Raw genomic sequence first — 20,104 nt, forward strand, 5'->3', positions numbered from 1 at the left:
GGAATATTCAGAGTCTCACACTGATGCAAACTCACCGCAGAAACACTGCATCGCTCCAATCCACGCCACCATCCTATCTGTCAAACAAAAAGCCAGAAATAAAGCCATCACTTGCGATCTTTAGCACACCGGAAGAGCCGATCGGACACTCGGGAAGAGCGGGAACCTGCTGGTCGAGCTTCAAACACTGTAAATTTGCTTTCACACTCATTCAATCGTTCACCAGATGGGATCTGTTGCAGTGTATGGTGTGCTTCTTTTCTTTTGTCGGACGATCTGTCGTTCTCAGAAGCCCATTTGAGCTTCAGAAAAACCAAAAAAAAAAAAAATCATCCGCGCGCACGCTGGAGATCTCCTAGTTCTCACTGTACAAGACGCCCAAGCTACCAAACGGATCGCATCAATGTAGATAAACCGCAATCCACAAAAAGGACATGGCTTTTACGATGTAGTATTTGGTTTAATTCGCACATGAGATTTAGTTTCATTTGATGAGCATTATTAGTGTTTGGTGAATTATTTAGAGAACAAGACTAGGATTAATAACATTTACGATAGATTTATAAACGGAGCTCGCGGGAAGCTTAGCACATTTACATTTTTGCTGTGACATTTTTGTGTTGGAGAGAAGGAGAACAAACTGTGACTCCATGGGGCTGGAGGATATCGCCGATCCTGTGACCGTGGACCGATCGTTTTATAATCAAACGCTTTTACGTGGAAAACCAACTGTACATTTCTAGCCGAGGACTCGCCAGCGAGCGACTGAAGTCCCCCATTTTCTATCTGCATGCCAAAACTTGTGATTGCCAAGTAAAGCCCTGCGACTTCCATTAGATTCTAGAGGGTGGGTAGAAAGTCGGTTCCAGCGTTCATGTTGTGACCTGTTCCTCCCTGTAAAACTGCAGAGTACGAGCAGGCGGCCGGCTGATGTAAGACATGCATGCGCGGGCGTCCTTTCCCGAGCCCTGATAGTGAGGCCTTGTACAAAGAATTTTAATACATTTTGTAAATAAAGACCAAAAAAAAACTACAAAAAAAACTGTATAGCAGAATGTGTGGGGGCTTTTTTGTGTCTGTGTGTTGGATCACCGTCGACCGCACGAAGATGTGTCTACTCATGAATATTTACTTTTGGGTTTCACCTTCAAAAAAAGCTCGGCACCACATGCACACATTGAGAAGATGCTGTAAGATGATCTCCATGAAGGAAATGAACGGGATATTCTGTTGCACGGAAGCAAAATATTAGCTTTTGGGTATTAAAGGTGATTTCAGAAAAGCTAGCGTACGTTCCATAGAGCGAACAAATGATTCAATGGCTCACTCATAAAGACTTGTTTCATTTTCGGATGAATCAGTGTTTTTGAATGAATCTCTTGAGTGAATGATTCAATGGCTCACTCATAAAGACTTCACTTGTTTCATTACTGGATGAATCAGTGTTTTTGAATGAATCTCTTGAGTGAATGATTCAATGGCTCACTCATAAAGACCTCACTTGTTTCATTAATGGATGAATCAGTGTTTTTGAATGAATCTCTTGAGTGAATGATTCAATGACTCACTCATAAAGACTTCACTTGTTTCATTACTGGATGAATCAGTGTTTTTGAATGAATCTCTTGAGTGAATGATTCAATGACTCGCTCATAAAGACTTGTTTCATTTTCGGATGAATCAGTGTTTTTGAGCGGATCTTTTGAGTGAATGATTCAATGACTCACTCATAAAGACTTCACTTGTTTCATTACTGGATGAATCAGTGTTTTTGAATGAATCTCTTGAGTGAATGATTCAATGACTCGCTCATAAAGACGTCACTTGTTTCATTAATGGATGAATCAGTGTTTTTGAATGAATCTCTTGAGTGAATGATTCAATGACTCACTCATAAAGACTTCACTTGTTTCATTACTGGATGAATCAGTGTTTTTGAATGAATCTCTTGAGTGAATGATTTAATGACTCACTCATAGAGACTTCACTTGTTTCATTACTGGATGAATCAGTGTTTTTGAATGAATCTCTTGAGTGAATGATTCAATGACTCACTCATAGAGACTTCACTTGTTTCATTACTGGATGAATCAGTGTTTTTGAATGAATCTCTTGAGTGAATGATTCAATGACTCACTCATAGAGACTTCACTTGTTTCATTACTGGATGAATCAGTGTTTTTGAATTAATCTCTTGAGTGAATGATTCAATGACTCACTCATAGAGACTTCACTTGTTTCATTACTGGATGAATCAGTGTTTTTGAATGAATCTCTTGAGTGAATGATTCAATGACTCGCTCATAAAGACGTCACTTGTTTCATTACTGGATGAATCAGTGTTTTTGAGCGGATCTTTTGAGTGAATGATTCAATGACTCACTCATAAAGACTTCACTTGTTTCATTACTGGATGAATCAGTGTTTTTGAGCGGATCTCTTGAGTGAATGATTCAATGACTCACTCATAAAGACTTCACTTGTTTCATTACTGGATGAATCAGTGTTTTTGAATTAATCTCTTGAGTGAATGATTCAATGATTCACTCATAGAGACTTCACTTGTTTCATTACTGGATGAATCAGTGTTTTTGAATGAATCTCTTGAGTGAATGATTCAATGATTCACTCATAAAGACGTCACTTGTTTCATTAATGGATGAATCAGTGTTTTTAAATTAATCTCTTGAGTGAATGATTCAATGATTCACTCATAAAGACGTCACTTGTTTCATTAATGGATGAATCAGTGTTTTTGAATGAATCTCTTGAGTGAATGATTCAATGACTCGCTCATAAAGACTTGTTTCATTTTCGGATGAATCAGTGTTTTTGAATGAATCTCTTGAGTGAATGATTCAATGACTCGCTCATAAAGACGTCACTTGTTTCATTACTGGATGAATCAGTGTTTTTGAGCGGATCTTTTGAGTGAATGATTCAATGACTCACTCATAAAGACTTCACTTGTTTCATTACTGGATGAATCAGTGTTTTTGAGCGGATCTCTTGAGTGAATGATTCAATGACTCACTCATAAAGACTTCACTTGTTTCATTACTGGATGAATCAGTGTTTTTGAATTAATCTCTTGAGTGAATGATTCAATGATTCACTCATAGAGACTTCACTTGTTTCATTACTGGATGAATCAGTGTTTTTGAATTAATCTCTTGAGTGAATGATTCAATGACTCACTCATAGAGACTTCACTTGTTTCATTACTGGATGAATCAGTGTTTTTGAGCGGATCTCTTGAGTGAGTGATTCAATGACTCACTCATAAAGACTTCACTTGTTTCATTACTGGATGAATCAGTGTTTTTTAATGAATTTCTTGAGTGAATGATTCAATTACTCACTCATACAGACTTCACTTGTTTCATTACTGGATGAATCAGTGTTTTTGAATGAATCTCTTGAGTGAATGATTCAATGACTCGCTCATAATGACTTCTGTGAAGCCGTTTCATGCCTATACATGATAATTGCTCTCCCTGGATCAGCGGCAGCGCCAACGCAGATCTGAATGTTCGCTGTGATCGTGCTTGTCAAAGGTTTAATAGGCAGAGCTGAATCCCTGTTTCACACTACAGGACATGAAGAATCACAGACAACTCTGTCCGGTCCACAAAGTACGTTTCACAAGCAAACACATGCAGGATGTGACAAGTAAACAACGCAAGATCATGGGTTTAATAGGCAGAGCTGAATCCCTGTCATTTAGGAATAAGATCACGTGTGTGCTTGAATCAAGATCGCAATCTTTTAACGATTATGTCGAGTTCAGACGGCACGGTTTTCAAACTCGTCGGATCACTGCTCTTTTCACACTGCATGACTATCTGGGGTCGCATTCAGTCTCTGTTCACACTGATTGATGGATCGGCCACAGGAGGTTTCACACCACAGGACATGAAGAATCACAGACAACTCTGTCCGGTCCACAAAGTACGTTTCACAAGCAAACACATGCAGGATGTGACAAGTAAACAACGCAAGATCATGCGTGTGCCAGACTGGAGTTATTGCACGAGACTGGAATTGTTATTAAAATGATGAACTGCAGAAAGTGTGCGATCCAAATGGTCCGTGCGTGCTGAAAAGGAGAAAAAGAAAACTTATGGAGGAGGAAATGGTTGGGGTCAGAGCCATAGAAAAAGAGAGTTGCGTCACTTTGATCTCGCCGTCACGTGGTTCATGGAGCTCTCAATAGTTTCAAACACCTCCGCCGTCAATCTGTTTGAATAGGATTAAGCAGTATAGACCGCAGTTTCACTGGATTTGCAGCAAGTGCTGGTAAATATTAACACAATATGTGCATCGACTTCGACTAGGCTTTACAATAGCATTTTATTCTGGGGAGAGATAAAGAAGAGATAACGTCAATGTTGTTTTTGAGTGATCTGGTTATTTTATTAGGGTCATGTGAGCCTATCACGGGCATTTCTGTTGAAAATAATGACCAGTCATTTGTTTAATTTACCAGGAATGAGAATCCATATCGATTAAAACAAGTTTTATATAGTCTCAAAACGCTGTTTACGTTTTACACAAATCTTCCCATTATCTACAAATCCTCTCATAACAAACAAAGCAAAGAGAAGATTTAAATAAAGGTTTATTGTGAAGTAAGTTTAGAGAGAAGTTTTAGTTTTTCATGAGACTTTGTGATTTTCCCTACAATCAGCCTATATATTCAACACTTCAGTACAAATAAAGTAAAAAATAGATATTTTAATGTTATAATAGTGATTTGATGATCTATAAAAATTCATTCAAAAAAAGAAAAAAAATGGCTGAGCCAATAAGTGTTCCTCTTCCGCCATCTACTGGTTATAGTGGTAATTTATTTTATAATTTTAAATGTTGTTAATGTTATTTTGTGATACTCGATACACATCAGGTGAATATAAATGAATGATTCTAGCATATAGAATTTAACCCAAGAAATAAGTTTTAAATAGTGTTTAAAAAAAAAACAGGGCAACCAATTTAATGCAACTCTTTTCATCCAGGCGATATTCATATTCATAATTCATAGGCGTTATACGTTATTCCTTGAATGGGCTACTTCATAGAAACACTTTCGACAGAAAGATCTCAGAGAGACTAAAAACTGTAGAAATATGACAGATAGCATCTGGATATAGAAGCTGTTGCAGTGCTGCTCAACTAACTGCAGTTAGAGTCTAACCATCTATTATACAACAATAAACATTAACTATAACACGCTTCATAAAATACCACTTCTATTCCTGAGAGGTCAACTAATGCCATAAAATCTCAAAATATGCAGTCATTTCATCAATTTGCCAGCGAGTGTGCCTGAAATGAATGGGGTTCAATGCTGGATCTCTTGGTTGCTCCGTGACACGCTTCACTTCCGCATTCCTCAGTTCCTGTGGAAGTCTATGGGAGTGTCGCAAAGTTTTTCAACGGCTCTGGCGCAGCCAAGATGGCGACGGCCGGCTCCGCCCACTTTGGGCTTCGAAAATGCTCTTTAGAAATCTACAGGTGACGTCACGGACGTAGTGTCCATTGTTTTATACGTCTTACAATTCAGTATTTGAGCCTAATTTAAAAAATAAATTAATAAATATACACTTTCTTTAAATAGTGTGCGATATTGACAAAAAATAATAATATCTTGATATTTTCTTGGGATTGTGCTTGTACCATGGCAGGTTTAGGATTGCTGACTCCTAAAGCTTTTTGTTATATAAAGTTTAAATTGATTGTTCTTACCTTTTGTCTGCATTTTTACCTTTATAAAGGCAAATTCTCTTACCTAATTAAATGTAGCCTATGCATATTACATTTAATCAAGCAATTCAATTAGAATAATAAGGCATTATAGGGCTGTGTTTCATGTCCGCGGGTTGAAGCGACCCCAATTATGTGATATTTAGCCCCGGAAATGCACATTTTACCGGAGAAGCCCCACTGAAACGCGATTGGGCTTGTTTTGGGCTAGTTTTGAGTAGCAATTGTGCGGGTTTTGTTGTGAAAACCTGGCAACCCTGGCTCACCTCATCAACCCCCGGTTTCGCAGACAATGCTTAAGCTAATCCTAGACTAAAATGCATGTTTGAGCTGTTTTAACTGAAAGAATCTTGCACTGACAAATCTTAAAATATGTCAGTGGCATTGTTTTGTCTCAAGATGCACACCAGAAATGTTTTTTTCTTGGGCACGTTTATAAAAGTTACTTAAATGTCCTAATTGAACTATAAGGCCTAATCCTGGCTTAGTCTAAGCCCTGTCTGTGAAACCGGGCCCATGAATATTAATTACGTTGCCTGCCGTTTCCAGGAGTGCAACAGTTCAGCACTGAAAGCCCTCGCGCTACACATTCACGGTTTTGGTTCGAATTTGTTTTATTATAAATGTCTATATTGCAGCACTTGTCTTCTGCGCGGTTTGCAGTGTGAGTGTGTGTGTGTTCGCTACTCACTGCTCCTAATATGTGTGTATGGGTTACCATAATTGGCCTTCGTGTCACTTTTTCCATCTCCAAACCTCTTCTGTTCACAGCAGATATTGCCCTTTATTGCAATTTGATGATTTTTTTGTAAAATCACATCTGTTTTTGCTTTTCAAACTCCGAGAGGTTTCAGTTTAATATGTTGCAGGCTCATTTATTGATAATAAATAATTGATCATAAATAATCCCGGCTTGTTTTTGATGGTTGCGGTTATTTGTCTCGCGAGAGTTGGCAACACTGCGAGCGAGTAGACGAGTTTACCTGCTCGATTGATGAAGTTTAATCTCCTCCACAGCCTCTGTAGTCCCATTTAGACACTTGTTAGCAAGCGCCTTCTCAAAGCACATAAAAGCTTTAAAAATCTCAAGAGGGTATAACAGATGTATTTTATGTTGCGTGAATAAAAATGTGAAAATATCTGGAGCTTGGAGGAAAAACTCTGCATACTCGAATGCAATGATTGGACGAAGAGTTGTGTTTCCCACAGAAGATATAGGAACATGTTTTAATATTCAGACCACTTCTGTTATTGATTGTTATCAGGATGTGAAGAGAGTTTTAACCAGCCTGCAAAACATTGCAATTCATTGAAAACGAATTCTCCAGTGAAAATGAACAGACGGTGGAATGGCGTGTTGGATAGTCCAGACACTTTCCCACCTCTGACGTGTTAAAACAAGCTTTGTGTGCTGTTCATGACAATAGTTTATCCAACCGCTTAGATAATAGGGCTTTGAAAACAGTTTGAATGCTTTATCTGAGACTGTACTCGCATTATACAGCAGCACAGCCTTTATTGCCTAAAGGAAACGTTTGGCTATTCAAAATGAGGCCGCGTAATAGGGTGTATATTCACAATAAAATCTATTTCATAATATAGATACTTAATTTGAACAGTGATATATCAGTGTGTCATTGGTTTATTGGTTGTGAAATGTAAATGTTAGTGGACTATGATCATATTTAAGGAGAACTGACTACATACATCCACTAAAACACCGGCTGGGGTTGATTTACCGTCACATATGCCCTGAACTCTTGAAGTATGCTGGGTCCAAAACTACGGTTTGGAGCAAGTTCAGTCAACCAGTTGACCAAAAGGTGCGTACAAATTCACACATGCACTATTCTGTGACGTTTTGCAGTATAAATAGTGCGAGTTCACACTGAAAACTCCCAAAAGAAAGGGCATTTTAAATCATAGATATACGTAATAAAGGCTGGATGTCTTACGGCGGAGTCTCTAACGTCCTCACCGGCGGCCATCTTGTCACAGGGCTCTGTGGTGCCTGATGTGAGGCGAGTGATCTGAACACAAATACTCTCGCTGAAATCTTGACGGATTTACAAATGGTTTGGTTTCTTACAAACGCTATTAACGTGGCTATAACTCTGTACGCTTGAACAAATTATGAATAATTATTCATAAGTATGCAGTGTCATAACTAAATCTCGGACGTTTATAAACAAACCAAACAGTTTGAAAATCGGTAGAAGATTGAGCAAGTTATGGATATTTAAAAAGTGCATGCTCCATTAAAACACAATGTTAAGAGTGAGCGAGCTGACTGTGACAAGATGGCCGCCAGAGATGTGGACGTCGACCTCCATTGGCCAGCAGCGCGGACGAGACATCTAGCCTTTATTTTGTATATCTATGGTTTAAATACCCAGATGATGCTGGGAAAAAAAAACTAAATGGCTGCGTCCGAAATCCCTAATATAGTCCATTTGAAGGAGTGAATGAAAACAGACACTGAGCTGCCGCTTTTGGATAATTTGTACTAGCCGTTTAATAATCATTTGGAAACATGTTTGAAACTTAGCAAAATGGCAGCTCCAGTAGTAATGAAAGAGTCATGGAAACTAGCACAAATAAACCTTGATTAAACAATTTAATAATCAATTAAAAAGGTATTTACCTGTATGATATTACGCTGTTGTACCCACATTGGACCAGCGGTTTGGAAAATGGATGGATGGATGATTCAGCTGCAGGCGCCATCTTCTGGCGAGACATGGGAATTAATTCGGCAAATTCCAGTGAATTATTAATGGGATATACTGTAAATGAAATCGGGAAAACAGACCACAAATGTGCAGTATGTGTTGTCTGTTCATACCATTATAGCGGAATACAAAGAGTATAAAGAGATCTTGCCATCTTATAACATCACATTAAAATACCAAGCGTTTCGTTATTCTCATCTGAAAATAAAACATCAAGGACAATTGACAGATGACCAACGGATAAGTTTTATTTGTAGGGCAACCTTGTATGAAATTATTGAATGGAAGTTCCCCAAAGCGGAAGAGCCACCCATATTTAAAAAACGCAGTAGGCTCGTCAGGAATAAAGGCCGCCATATTGGAGCGAACCGTTAACATTCGAGAGCAAGTTGACTGAGCTGCAACAGTGTGAATATCTATTTATGAAATAGACTTTCAACAGATGATTTTGCTAAACTAACACAATACAAGATGAAGGCATCCGCTGACACAATATAAAAAAGTTAGTAAAAACTTTAAAAATCCTGAAGTGAAAACATGTAACATTGAGTTAATGCAGTATAAAAACACAAACCAACACATTCTCACCTGTTAAGTGACTCCATTACTTCAGGAATTTAAATCTGGTCGGTTTCAGGATCAAAAGCTGCAGGAGGTCGTGGCATCATTGATTCTTACTGTGAGTGACGACACGCTGACCGTTGCAAGATGGCGGACGCGCCGAAGTCTGGAATGGTTTCAAAAACGCTGATTCATCCAGTAAGAAGAAGCAACGCTTTATTTAAAGGGATAGTTCACCAGAAAAAAATTAACTATACTATAATTTACTCACCCTCAAGTCATCCTAGGTGTAAATGACTTTATTCTTTCAGACAAATAAAGAGTTACATTAAAAAAAGTCCTGGCTCTCCAAAGCTTTATAATGGCAGTGAATCGTTGTCGTTTTTGAAGTCCATAAAAGTGTATCTATCCATCATATAACTGCTCCACACGGCTCCGGGGGGTTAATAAAGGCCTTCTGAAGAAAATCAATGCGTTTGTGTAAGAAAAATAAAACTTTATAAAGTAAATTATCTAGCTTCCACCAGATCGCCTTCCGTATTCAACTTACGGAAAAAGTGTAGTGCCTCAAAATGCTTACAAAATGTCTGATGACATAACACACCAGTTAAGCTTTTTTCCCCGATCTGCCGGAAGCTAGTTATTTTAGTCTATAAAGTTTTAAATATGGATATTTTTCTTACACAAACGCGCCACTTCGCTTCAGAAGGCCTTTATTAACCCCCCGGTGCCGTGTGGAGCAGTTATATGATGGATAGATGCACTTTTATGGACTTCAAAAACGAACCAACAAGTCACTGCCATTATAAAGCTTGGTAGAGCCAGGACTTTTTTTAATGTAACTCCGATTTGATTACCATGAACAATAATTATATTGAATTATACAGTTTAATGCAAATTTATATATATAAAATTGAACTAAAAAAGTCTGTGATTGCAGAGATACGGTATACATTTATTTTTTGAAAGTTTAACCATTTTGCATCTACATTTCTTATAAAGATGCATTTTTAGGAATACAGTATGTAGAAAATGTCTTTTTGACTTTTGAGTGCAGATCCACTACATGATGTGAGATGAGAATATAAATGCATTAAAAAAAGCTTAAATCGCACAAGTTTGATCGGAGCATTGTTTACATGAGAAGGTTTAAATCGCAATATTGCCAAAATCCCATTATAATCCCATTATGAGTTTGTCATTTAGCCTATATGCAACCACCACATCTAAACGACATTACTCTCATATACGCATTATATATAACAACTTCATGATCATTGATTGCATATTTACATCACATTCAAAGTGAAAAACAAAAACAAAAAAAAGTGCTACAAAAGCAGATGTACTTAAAGCAATGGCATTTAGAGATTGAGATGCTGAGAAATCCATCTTATACATTTGATGAAAATATACATAACACATCAAAGTATCCAACAAAACAACAACAACAGACACGTGATACACTAAGAAAACTATTTTATTTAGAAAAAGCATACACTTTGTAGATTTTGCCAGATAAAAACTCCATTAAGTAATTTGGAAAGTCATGAATTGTTTCCTTTTTATAGTCCACTTCTTCACGGAGAACTCCAGCTTTGCCATTCTTTATACAAATCTTTTTAAAAACGTGATTGAACACACAAAGGAAATCATCAGGAGGCGTACAGTTGAAATGAAAGTAAGAGGAAATGTCTTATTACACTGAACCATTTTATTTCTGTGTACATAATATACAAATAGAGCATTTGTACTGCTTCAAACACCTAGTCTAAATCTCACGAGTCAATTAAAAAGGAAAAAAAGGTAGTATTCCGGAAAACCAGTTGTTTTCTTTTCTTTTTGTTGTTTTTTTTTACTTTAAAAGAAAAGGAAAAGAAAAAGTAAGGAAAAGGAAGGTCATAGAGCGAGGTCATAAAAACGCAAGCATTTGAAAGTGACACCAATTCAACCTGAATCTGTTTGTGATGCAAGAAGCACATTGTGCTAAATATTTAAAGGAAACAAACTTTCAGTGAAGTACTGAAAATATCACAATAAAAATGGCAGATTAAAACACGAGCTACAACGTTTCTAGGCAAAACAACAGACGTTTGGATGCAGGCAAAATTCCTAAGTGTGCGACGGATTCCTCTCTCCAGACGGTGATGGGAGAAGCCAATTAAGACGTGGCTGACATGGTTGAGAAAGCGAGGGAAGATGAAGAATCCTGCAGCGGAGGAACGTCAGGTCCGGAAAAAACCTCTGCGTTATCGAGAAGCAAATCAATAAATGCTCTTTTTCATCCTCGCTGACCCATTTCTGGACTCTTGATCAGAAAAGAAGCGCTCACCTTGAGTGTCAGCATACATTATCTGTGCTTTTCTGATGATTTATGGGTGGTGAACGTTAAGGGAAACGCAGCGTGTTGATTGGCTCATCACTACAGGCACACACACACACACACACACACACTGATGTTTGTGCTCAAGGCATCGAAGGATATTGTTTCTTCTCTTCTTTAGCGCCGGTGCTGTCTCTCTTCTTTTCGGATTTCTCCTTGTCATGCCTGGATTCCTGTTCCCAAGCAAACACAAGAGCATTTGAGAACACAGGATCTACAATTAACGTTTATATGGGGTTTGTTTCGTGTGAAAAAGGTGATTTTTTGTGCTCGTTTCTTAAGTTTTGTCTTCTGATGAAAATGTTCTCTAAAATGCTGGATGATTTTTGTCGAATACAACATTTTAAAACACATCAACTTTACTAGAGTAGTGGCCAAAATCTGGCCTGGGAAAACTGACATCTTCACCCTTTATTCAAAATACAGGGGATCTGCAGGTTTCCCCAAGTCAAATTTAAGACATTTTAAGACTTTTTAAGAAAGTAATATTTAATATAAAGTATTATATTATAAAGTAATATTTTGTAAGCATATTATTGCATATTTGTGCTTCGAGTCGACCGTTTTATTTGTGATAACGCAGTGAAACATGGCATATTGTGCACACATCATTTTTGTCCAGGCTGTCGTTAGGGTTGGATATTGTTTGGTTTTTTGCCAAAACGATACTTTTAAAACGGTACCAGTGCCTAAACCGATACTTTAAGCAAAAAAAGAGCCACAAAACGAGGTGGATGACATTAAAGAAAGGCTTTTTTTAAATTATTATAATTTAAATTTAACCATTTATTAAAAGTTTAAAGTATACTTAAATATATAAATAATTACAAAACAATTGACTTAAATTCACAGTAAACCTGAGCCCCCTAACCCAACTACACTAAATAACAGTTACAGGACTAATAACAGAAAAGTAGTCGTATTCTTGGTCTGCTACGAACCAGCGTCAAGCTTCAGCTTTATTTTGACGTATGACCATATTCTCTGGCTAAATATTTTAGAACGCATCGCCTTATTGTTTCCATGGCGACGCGTCATGCTTCTCACATGACGCACAGCTGCCACAATAGCGCTGTATCGGGCTTATTTCGTTTTTTCTTTTTTATTCAAAATATTCACAAACTTGTTAACTTTGTCATGAACTATCTGATATTCTGATTTTCAAATATGTGTAAGTGAATGTGTGTTAGTTGATCAATAATCCGCGATGGGCGGCGCGTTAGTTTGCGCCTCAGAGAACCGGATCTGTTGAATTTATCCACAAAGTTCTACAACTGATCCACGTCTCACGGAATACATGAAAGTAAGTGACCGCTGAACTGGGAGAAGAATAGAGTAAACTATATAGTCACTATATAATGTGTCTCTGATGTGAATAAAATGCATAGTCAAATTATAACTGGATTGTTTTTGCCCCTTCCATTGACATCAGTGTGTGTTTTGTGCTAGTACTTATAAGCATTTAAATGTCTGAAACCTAAAATAAACATGATGTGGTTGAAAACACTGAATAGTTGTGTGTGACGAGCGTCTCTGTCAATGTTAATGTTTGCTTTTCCTGTCAGCTTTTTGTATTTTCTATGTATTTCTTTTGCATAGTAAAATAAAACTGCTGTAGTTTATTTGCTGTAGCCTTTTTATGTCAAATAAATTCCTTAACCATGTTTTTTCCTTCATATTTAAAAATATTAATAATTTTCCTCACATTTTAATGATTTACATGAACTTGACCGGAGGGGATATTTCTTTTTAATGACCCTACATAACTTTTACTACTGTATATTAAAAAAATGCTTAATTTATTTAAATGTTTCAAATAACAACAAAAAACAAGCAAGAAACTATTCTTGAAAAGTGAGCTACTGATGAGCCAGTTTAACTTAACCCACTTTCATTTAGTTTTACCAGGAACCCTTTGTAAAAAAAAAATCATGTTTGTCAGCAATTTAATGATGAGATTTAAGGCTCATTCACACCAAGCGCGATACCTATAAAGTAGCGTAGTAGCGTAAAGTAGTAGTATTTTGTATTATGTTGGTTATGTTGTGTGGGTTAAACAAGTGCTGTGGAAAAGAATTTCCCCTTTGGGGACAATAAAGTTTAAGTAAGTAAGTAGCGCTGTCAAAATTAGCATGTTAATACATGCGATTCATTTTTTCAGTTTAACGCAATTAATGCAGCATCCGTTTTTTCTATCATCCTTTGGCTAGCGCTACATAATATGATCACATTTGAACTTTTAAACCATTCAAGTGCGACAAGACAAAGTGCCGTCTGTGAATGTCCTGACTATGCGACACACACAGAAAGACTCGTGCCAGTATCGCGCACACCAGAATACAGTTATTTCGCGTTGGAACGAACACAGAATTATGCCAAAATGCCCATTTTGTGGAGTACCCTCATAAGAGCAGTGAGAAAATGAGATGTGTGTGACAGCGCGTCATGTTCAGCAGCGGCAGATCTTAAAGTGACAGTAACCACTAATGATGTCTGGCATTAATGTTCATCACATAACAAAGGGAACAGAGGGAACTGTAGCTTTAAATGATGATTAATCTAGATTTCATTTATTATTCACGCAGTTAAGAAAGGTATTTGATAACTTTATTCAACTTCTGTATATTTCCTACCGGTTAGACAGAAGGCCACAGAACATGAAATGTATTATAATGGGTTTATGTGAAGATTGTTTTAAGTTATTAAAAGTTATTTTTAAAGCTTAATAAATATTGAAATTGATAGCTTTGTTATACTGTAATGTTGAATGTCTATCATTAATGTTTAAAAAAAAAAAGTTTCATAGAGACATCAGTATCAGTGATACTAGCCTTCATAAAAAGACACCATTACAACAAATATGTAATATACACTGTCTTTAAGTTGTTTCTACATTAATTTGGAGTGTAACTGTGAAATTACTACAATGTGAAAATATTTGCATATAATCGCGATTAATTACAGAAAAAAATGTGTAATTAGGTTTTTTTTTAATTGATTGACAGCACTACTATAACGATAACTATACTTAGCATCCACACCAAAGAACGGTATCATTATGATTTATTATAAGCGAGTGCTGCAGTTTCGCCGCCTGCCGTTTTGAGCTCTTTCAAGAAGGATGGATTCTAATTGGCTGTTAGTGTTTTTATCGTTCATCAGATGGAAAAAAGTGATTCAAACGATATTGTTTTTGTGCCGTTATAGTTGAGGTGTGAAGGGGCCTGAACACTGCAGTCATATCTTCTGCTCTTTAGGTATGGCTCAGTCCCTAAATTAAATGTTTTTTTGCACAATTGAGGTTCTATTGCGTCTGCAGCACAAGCATGTAGGATAAGTCATAAGTCAAGTTAATATCAATGGTTTTTTTCAATGTCTTGCGACTTGGAAAACAACGCAGGACAGCTGTGTTTGTGGAGGTGTAACAGGACACAGTCACAGACCTTTTTGCCTCCAGAGGTCTTCTCCGGTTTGGCCAGATCGCCCTTGTCCTTGCTGGTGGACTTGGAGCGTTTGCCGTTGTCCTTGTCGTTGGAGTGTGGCGATTCGGAGGGGCTGGTGCTCTTGCTGTGTTTGGAGGAGTCTGTGTGAAAAGAGAGAGCGCAGCCATGTGAGGCAGATAACACAAGAGCCCAGACGCCACGGGGAGGGCTTTCTGATTGCCTCCGCCGCCGAGAAAGAGAACTTTCTGGTTCGCTAGCTCGCCGCTCCTGCTCTCGGCAGCGGGCAAAACAAATTTAAAAGATAGGCATTATCGACTCACTCATTCCATTTTCATCTTTGCGGCGCTTGGCTTCCTGGCTCATCTCGCGGTCGCTGTTGGCGTAGTCCTAGATGAAGCGCAGAGGGGGGAAACGGCGCAAATCAGAATGACGCTTGTCGCTTTGACTTCACCTTTCACCAGGCGTTCAATAGCAGCTGTTTACTCAAAGACGTGCGTGTTGTGACTGAGAATAGTGCTTTAGAAAACACACAGGGCGTCACCGGCGGAGCCACTTACTCGTTTCCTCTCCTTCCGGTCTTCTTTCTTCTCCCTCTCTTTGGAGCGGTCCCTGGATTTGTCAGACTCTTTCTTCTCGTCGTCCTTCTCTTTGCTCTTGGACAGGACTGTGCTGTGGTTAGGATGGTGCTGAGGGTTGGATGAGAAGATAAACCAGGGTTAACACCTCACAGGAAGAGAGCTACAGCACTCACAGCGGCCTGCCGCCACTTCATTAGCATGCTCCATTAGAGCTGCACTTGCCTTCCCATGAGCCTTCACACCTCGGCAATGCTATCAGACACACCCACAGGAAGTCCAAGCGCTCTATTAAAAGCTCGAGGGCCCTGCCGAACTCATATATGCAAGCCTTTCGTGTGCCTCGCATCAGGGCTTCAGCGCACCTCAAAACAAGCGTCAAACCTCCATGTGAAACGTGTTACAGACGGGGGATTTTACCAGGTTGCGGAGTAGCAAGAAAGATTAAAGTTCATCTTTTGACAGATACTCTCTAGAAACCAGTGGCCACAGATTAATGTTTCAGAGGATGAAAGGTACTTGCATCGATGCATTAGGAAATGTTTACACGATTCATGTGAAAGGCCTAGTGATTGACCAACAACTAGTTGATCTCTCCAAACACGAACAACATTGTTATGAAACGGCACAATACCCCTCAAGAATGGACACAATTCCTGGTGAAAGCAAAGGAATTCTTCAGGAGAACAACAAGAATCTTAAAGCAAGACAAACTAATAGTGTTGTAGACATGTCGTCATTTGTTCAACCTTAACATCAATATCCCACAAAGAAACTGACCAGATGTATCTAGAGCGGTGGTTCTCATTCAGGGGGTCTCAACAAACCTAATTACTAATAAGTACATTTAGGGTGTTTAAACTTGTAGTTCAGTTTGCTTAGTTAATTTGGTCCAGACCAAAAGAATATTTAGCCCTGGTCCGCTTAGCGTTCACATTGGCATTTTAACACAGAACCCAAAGATATTAGGGGTGTATCGATACACTCGTGTCATGATTCGATACAAATCATGATACTGAACCATAGACTGTACAAAAAATATGGACGTAGTGTCCGTGACGTCACCCACAGGATTCTGAAGAGCAGTTTTGAAGTCGGGTTGAGCTGGCCATTGCCATCTTGGCAGCGCGTCACTCCCGCATAACTGAAAATGGGCAAAGAGGCGGGAAGTGGGCGGAGCTGAGGTGATGACTAACAGACAGCAGACAAATGGCAATCCACCTGTCACTCAAAGTGGCCACGCCCTTAATTATGCAGAACTTTAAGGCTTTATATAATGTAAACGAATGAGTTATAAAAGCATTCACCCCCCTCACAGTTGTCATGAAGGACAAAATTAGCCATGTAGACCAAAACCACAATTTGTCCCAGACTGTAAACATGTGTTCTTCTGCTGTAAAGTTGGGCATTTTAACATGAGCTCAATAAGATTCTGCTCCTTCTGGAGTCTGTCTCTAGTGGCCAGTCCATGAATTGCAGTTTAAGTCACTTCTGTAGTGGCTTCAAGAGAAACTGGGGGAAGTTGCTGCTTGGTTGTGGCTTGATTTTGTTGTGTTGTGTAGTGGCTTGATTTTGTTGTGTTGTGTTGTGGCTTGATTTCGTTGTGTTGTGGCTTGATTTCGTTGTGTTGTGGCTTGATTTCGTTGTGTTGTGGCTTGATTTTGTTGTGCTGTGGCTTGATTTTGTTGATTTCGTTGTGTTGTGGCTTGATTTCGTTGTGTTGTGGCTTGATTTCGTTGTGTTGTGTTGTGGCTTGATTTCGCTGTGTTGTGGCTTGATTTTGTTGTGTTGTGGCTTGATTTTGTTGTGCTGTGGCTTGATTTCGTTGTGTTGTGGCTTGATTTTGTTGATTTCGTTGTGTTGTGGCTTGATTTCGTTGTGTTGTGGCTTGATTTCGTTGTGTTGTGTTGTGGCTTGATTTCGTTGTGTTGTGGCTTGATTTTGTTGTGTTGTGGCTTGATTTCGTTGTGCTGTGGCTTGATTTCGTTGTGCTGTGGCTTGATTTTGTTGTGCTGTGGCTTGATTTCGTTGTGTTGTGGCTTGATTTTGTTGATTTCGTTGTGTTGTGGCTTGATTTCGTTGTGTTGTGGCTTGATTTCGTTGTTTTATGGCTTGATTTCGTTGTGTTGTGTTGTGGCTTGATTTCGTTGTGTTGTGTTGTGGCTTGATTTCGTTGTGTTGTGTTGTGGCTTGATTTCGTTGTGTTGTGTTGTGGCTTGATTTCATTGTGTTGTGGCTTGATTTCGTTGTGTTGTGGCTTGATTTCGTTGTGCTGTGGCTTGATTTTGTTGTGCTGTGGCTTGATTTCGTTGTGTTGTGGCTTGATTTCGTTGTGTTGTGGCTTGATTTTGTTGTGCTGTGGCTTGATTTTGTTGTGCTGTGGCTTGATTTCGTTGTGTTGTGGCTTGATTTCGTTGTGTTGTGGCTTGATTTCGTTGTGTTGTGGCTTGATTTCGTTGTGTTGTGGCTTGATTTTGTAATGGCTTCCAGAGAAACTGGGGGAGGTTGCTGCTTCTACTGAACCCACGATACTTATCGTGATATTTTTAGTCAAAATAAAGAAAAGACCATTAAGATCATTAGATTAGCTGGTTGTCAAAATCTTTACTTCCTTTTGTAAGATATAACAACCGTAAATGTGAACTAGACGATTCGTCTGTGGTTTTCTGACAGGTGGAGGGTAAAAATAAAGCTGTTGTATAGAGCAAATTAATGAAGATGTGTTCTACAGAATATAGTCTAATTTTATCCTTAAGACAATAAAAGCTGCCAAAGCGCGAGACAGTAACCGAACTGCCCACGTCATGTCCAGCGCTGCGCAACTCGTGTCTCAGAAGAGCTTTAGAAAAGAAACTCTTAAAGCCCATCATTAGCCGCTTATACATGTTCCAGCTGGAACTGAGGCCAACATGATCAGAGCAAACATTGGTGGAGTCTTAATAAAAAAAGTGAATACAATACAAAATAAAGTACTTTATATGAAGGTCCATGAAAGCACATGATTCTAGCTTTGATACGTGACAATATTTGGTGGCATGTGCCTAGTGTTGTTCAGAAAATTGCCATTTCAGACTCCAAAGATGCTCTGCTGATAAGTGTGGCGGAGAAACAAACTGAACCTCCTGAAGGCGGTGAGGAGAATCTGGAGCCGTTAACTATCGCCCTTCACACGACCTGAGCATTCACTTTAAATCTGCTCAGCACGAGTTTACTGAACTCTCTCTCTCTCAGACTCGCTGAAGACCTTCCAAAGAAGTGATGTCTCTTTACAATTAATCAGCCGGACCGCCTCTCAAAAGCGGTTATTCACAATCAAATCAGATATATACAGTACCGGTCAAAAAGTCTCATGCTCATCAAGCCTTTTATTTGATCAAAAATACAGAAAAAAGCTGTAATATTGTGAAATATCAGGCCATTGGCTCCTATAAGGGGAAAAGTTAGGCGCCAAATAATTATTTTCAAGTGCCACAAAAGAATAAACACATTTTAATTGTTCACATGCAATTATATGGGCAGGGTTGAATTTCATTTTTAGCTACCTCCATTCTTTCAAAAGTTTAAGTAAAAATATAAGGATTATGATAAAGTGCATATATTTAGCAAAGTGCCCCGTTCTCTATTTATTTCTCTAGCTGACTATGAACACTTGTGAGCATTGAATGGCTTTTCTGAGGTCAATTTGACGTGAGGTGATTGTTCTTAAGCCGTTTTATACCATCTCTCTCTTGAATTGCTGATTGAGCGTCTGTCAGGACACATTAAAGATGTATTCAAATATAGTGAGAATAAGAACCCATATCAGTATCAATTAAAAACGAGAAGAGTTCCCGCTTAGTTGGCGTCCACACAGCTCACATGTTTATCTTGCACTTTTACAGTACTTGGATGTTGCTCGTTGCTCGATAGAGACGAGGGCTTTGATCATTTACGTTTCTGACGTGTATTTTGGCGCTCACTCAGTGAGGTTATTTCCACTGCATCTTTGCTGCGCGTCGTCTCATTTTATTACGTCAACACAACAAAAGAACATGTAGGTAAAAAGGAACGCAATTATAAAATCATAACATGTCCATTTATATGGTCGCCAATGGCGATCTGTGCAAAAATATCACTCGCAAATTAATATTTTTGGTCGCAGTCTGGAGCCCGGACTGGAAATATAATTACAATTTAAAATAATGGTTTTCTATTTTAATACACTTTAAAATATAATTTATTCCTGTGATCAAAGCTGAATTAATCACCAGTCTTCAGAGTCACATGATCCTTCAGAAATCATTCTCATATGCTGATTTGATACTCAGTTATCATCAATGCTGGAAACAGTTGTGCTGCTTAATATTTTTTTGAAACCTGTGATTTTTTTTTTTTTTAGGATTCATTGAATAAAAAGTTACAAATAACAGCATTTATTCAAAATAAAAATATTTTCTAATAACATAAATCTTTACTATCAATTGTCATTAATTTAACACATCCTTGCTGAATAAAAGTATTTTCAAATTTTGAATTTCTAAAAAGAAAAATAATGACTGACCCCAAACTTTTGAACAGTAGTATATATTATTGTTAGAAAAGATTCATATTTTAAATAAATGCTGTTATTTTAAACTTTTTATTCAAATCATATTATAATGATTT

At 38.1% G+C, this 20,104-nt stretch overlaps 2 protein-coding genes across 7 annotated transcripts in view; one reads left to right on the plus strand and one right to left on the minus strand.

Annotated features, from left to right (window-relative positions):
* gria3b (glutamate receptor, ionotropic, AMPA 3b) overlaps positions 1-1,021 on the plus strand; it is a 213,026-nt gene extending 212,005 nt beyond the window's left edge. For both annotated transcript variants that reach the window (XM_079838982.1, XM_079838983.1), the window contains exon 16: positions 1-1,021. This exon is cut by the window's left edge and continues 184 nt beyond it. The gene's annotated coding sequence lies outside the window, so the exon portion shown is untranslated.
* An 8,974-nt stretch (positions 1,022-9,995) lies between these two features.
* The window catches only part of thoc2 (THO complex 2), a 148,968-nt gene continuing 138,859 nt past the window's right edge, over positions 9,996-20,104 (minus strand). The window contains exons 34-39 of one of the 5 annotated variants that reach the window (XM_079838977.1): positions 15,443-15,571; positions 15,206-15,272; positions 14,886-15,025; positions 11,545-11,615; positions 11,392-11,437; positions 9,996-11,303 (exon numbers count right to left, since the gene is read on the minus strand). In XM_079838977.1, coding sequence (XP_079695103.1) covers positions 11,410-11,437; positions 11,545-11,615; positions 14,886-15,025; positions 15,206-15,272; positions 15,443-15,571 — 435 coding nt within the window. In that variant the 3' untranslated portion in view covers positions 9,996-11,303; positions 11,392-11,409. Of the gene's footprint in view, positions 11,438-11,542; positions 11,616-14,885; positions 15,026-15,205; positions 15,273-15,442; positions 15,572-20,104 lie in introns of all 5 variants that reach the window. The other 4 variants (XM_079838978.1, XM_079838981.1, XM_079838979.1 and 1 more) reach the window with 4 other exon arrangements.

Source organism: Gobio gobio, assembly GCF_949357685.1.
Source record: "Gobio gobio genome assembly, chromosome: 16".
NCBI lineage: Eukaryota > Metazoa > Chordata > Actinopteri > Cypriniformes > Gobionidae > Gobio > Gobio gobio.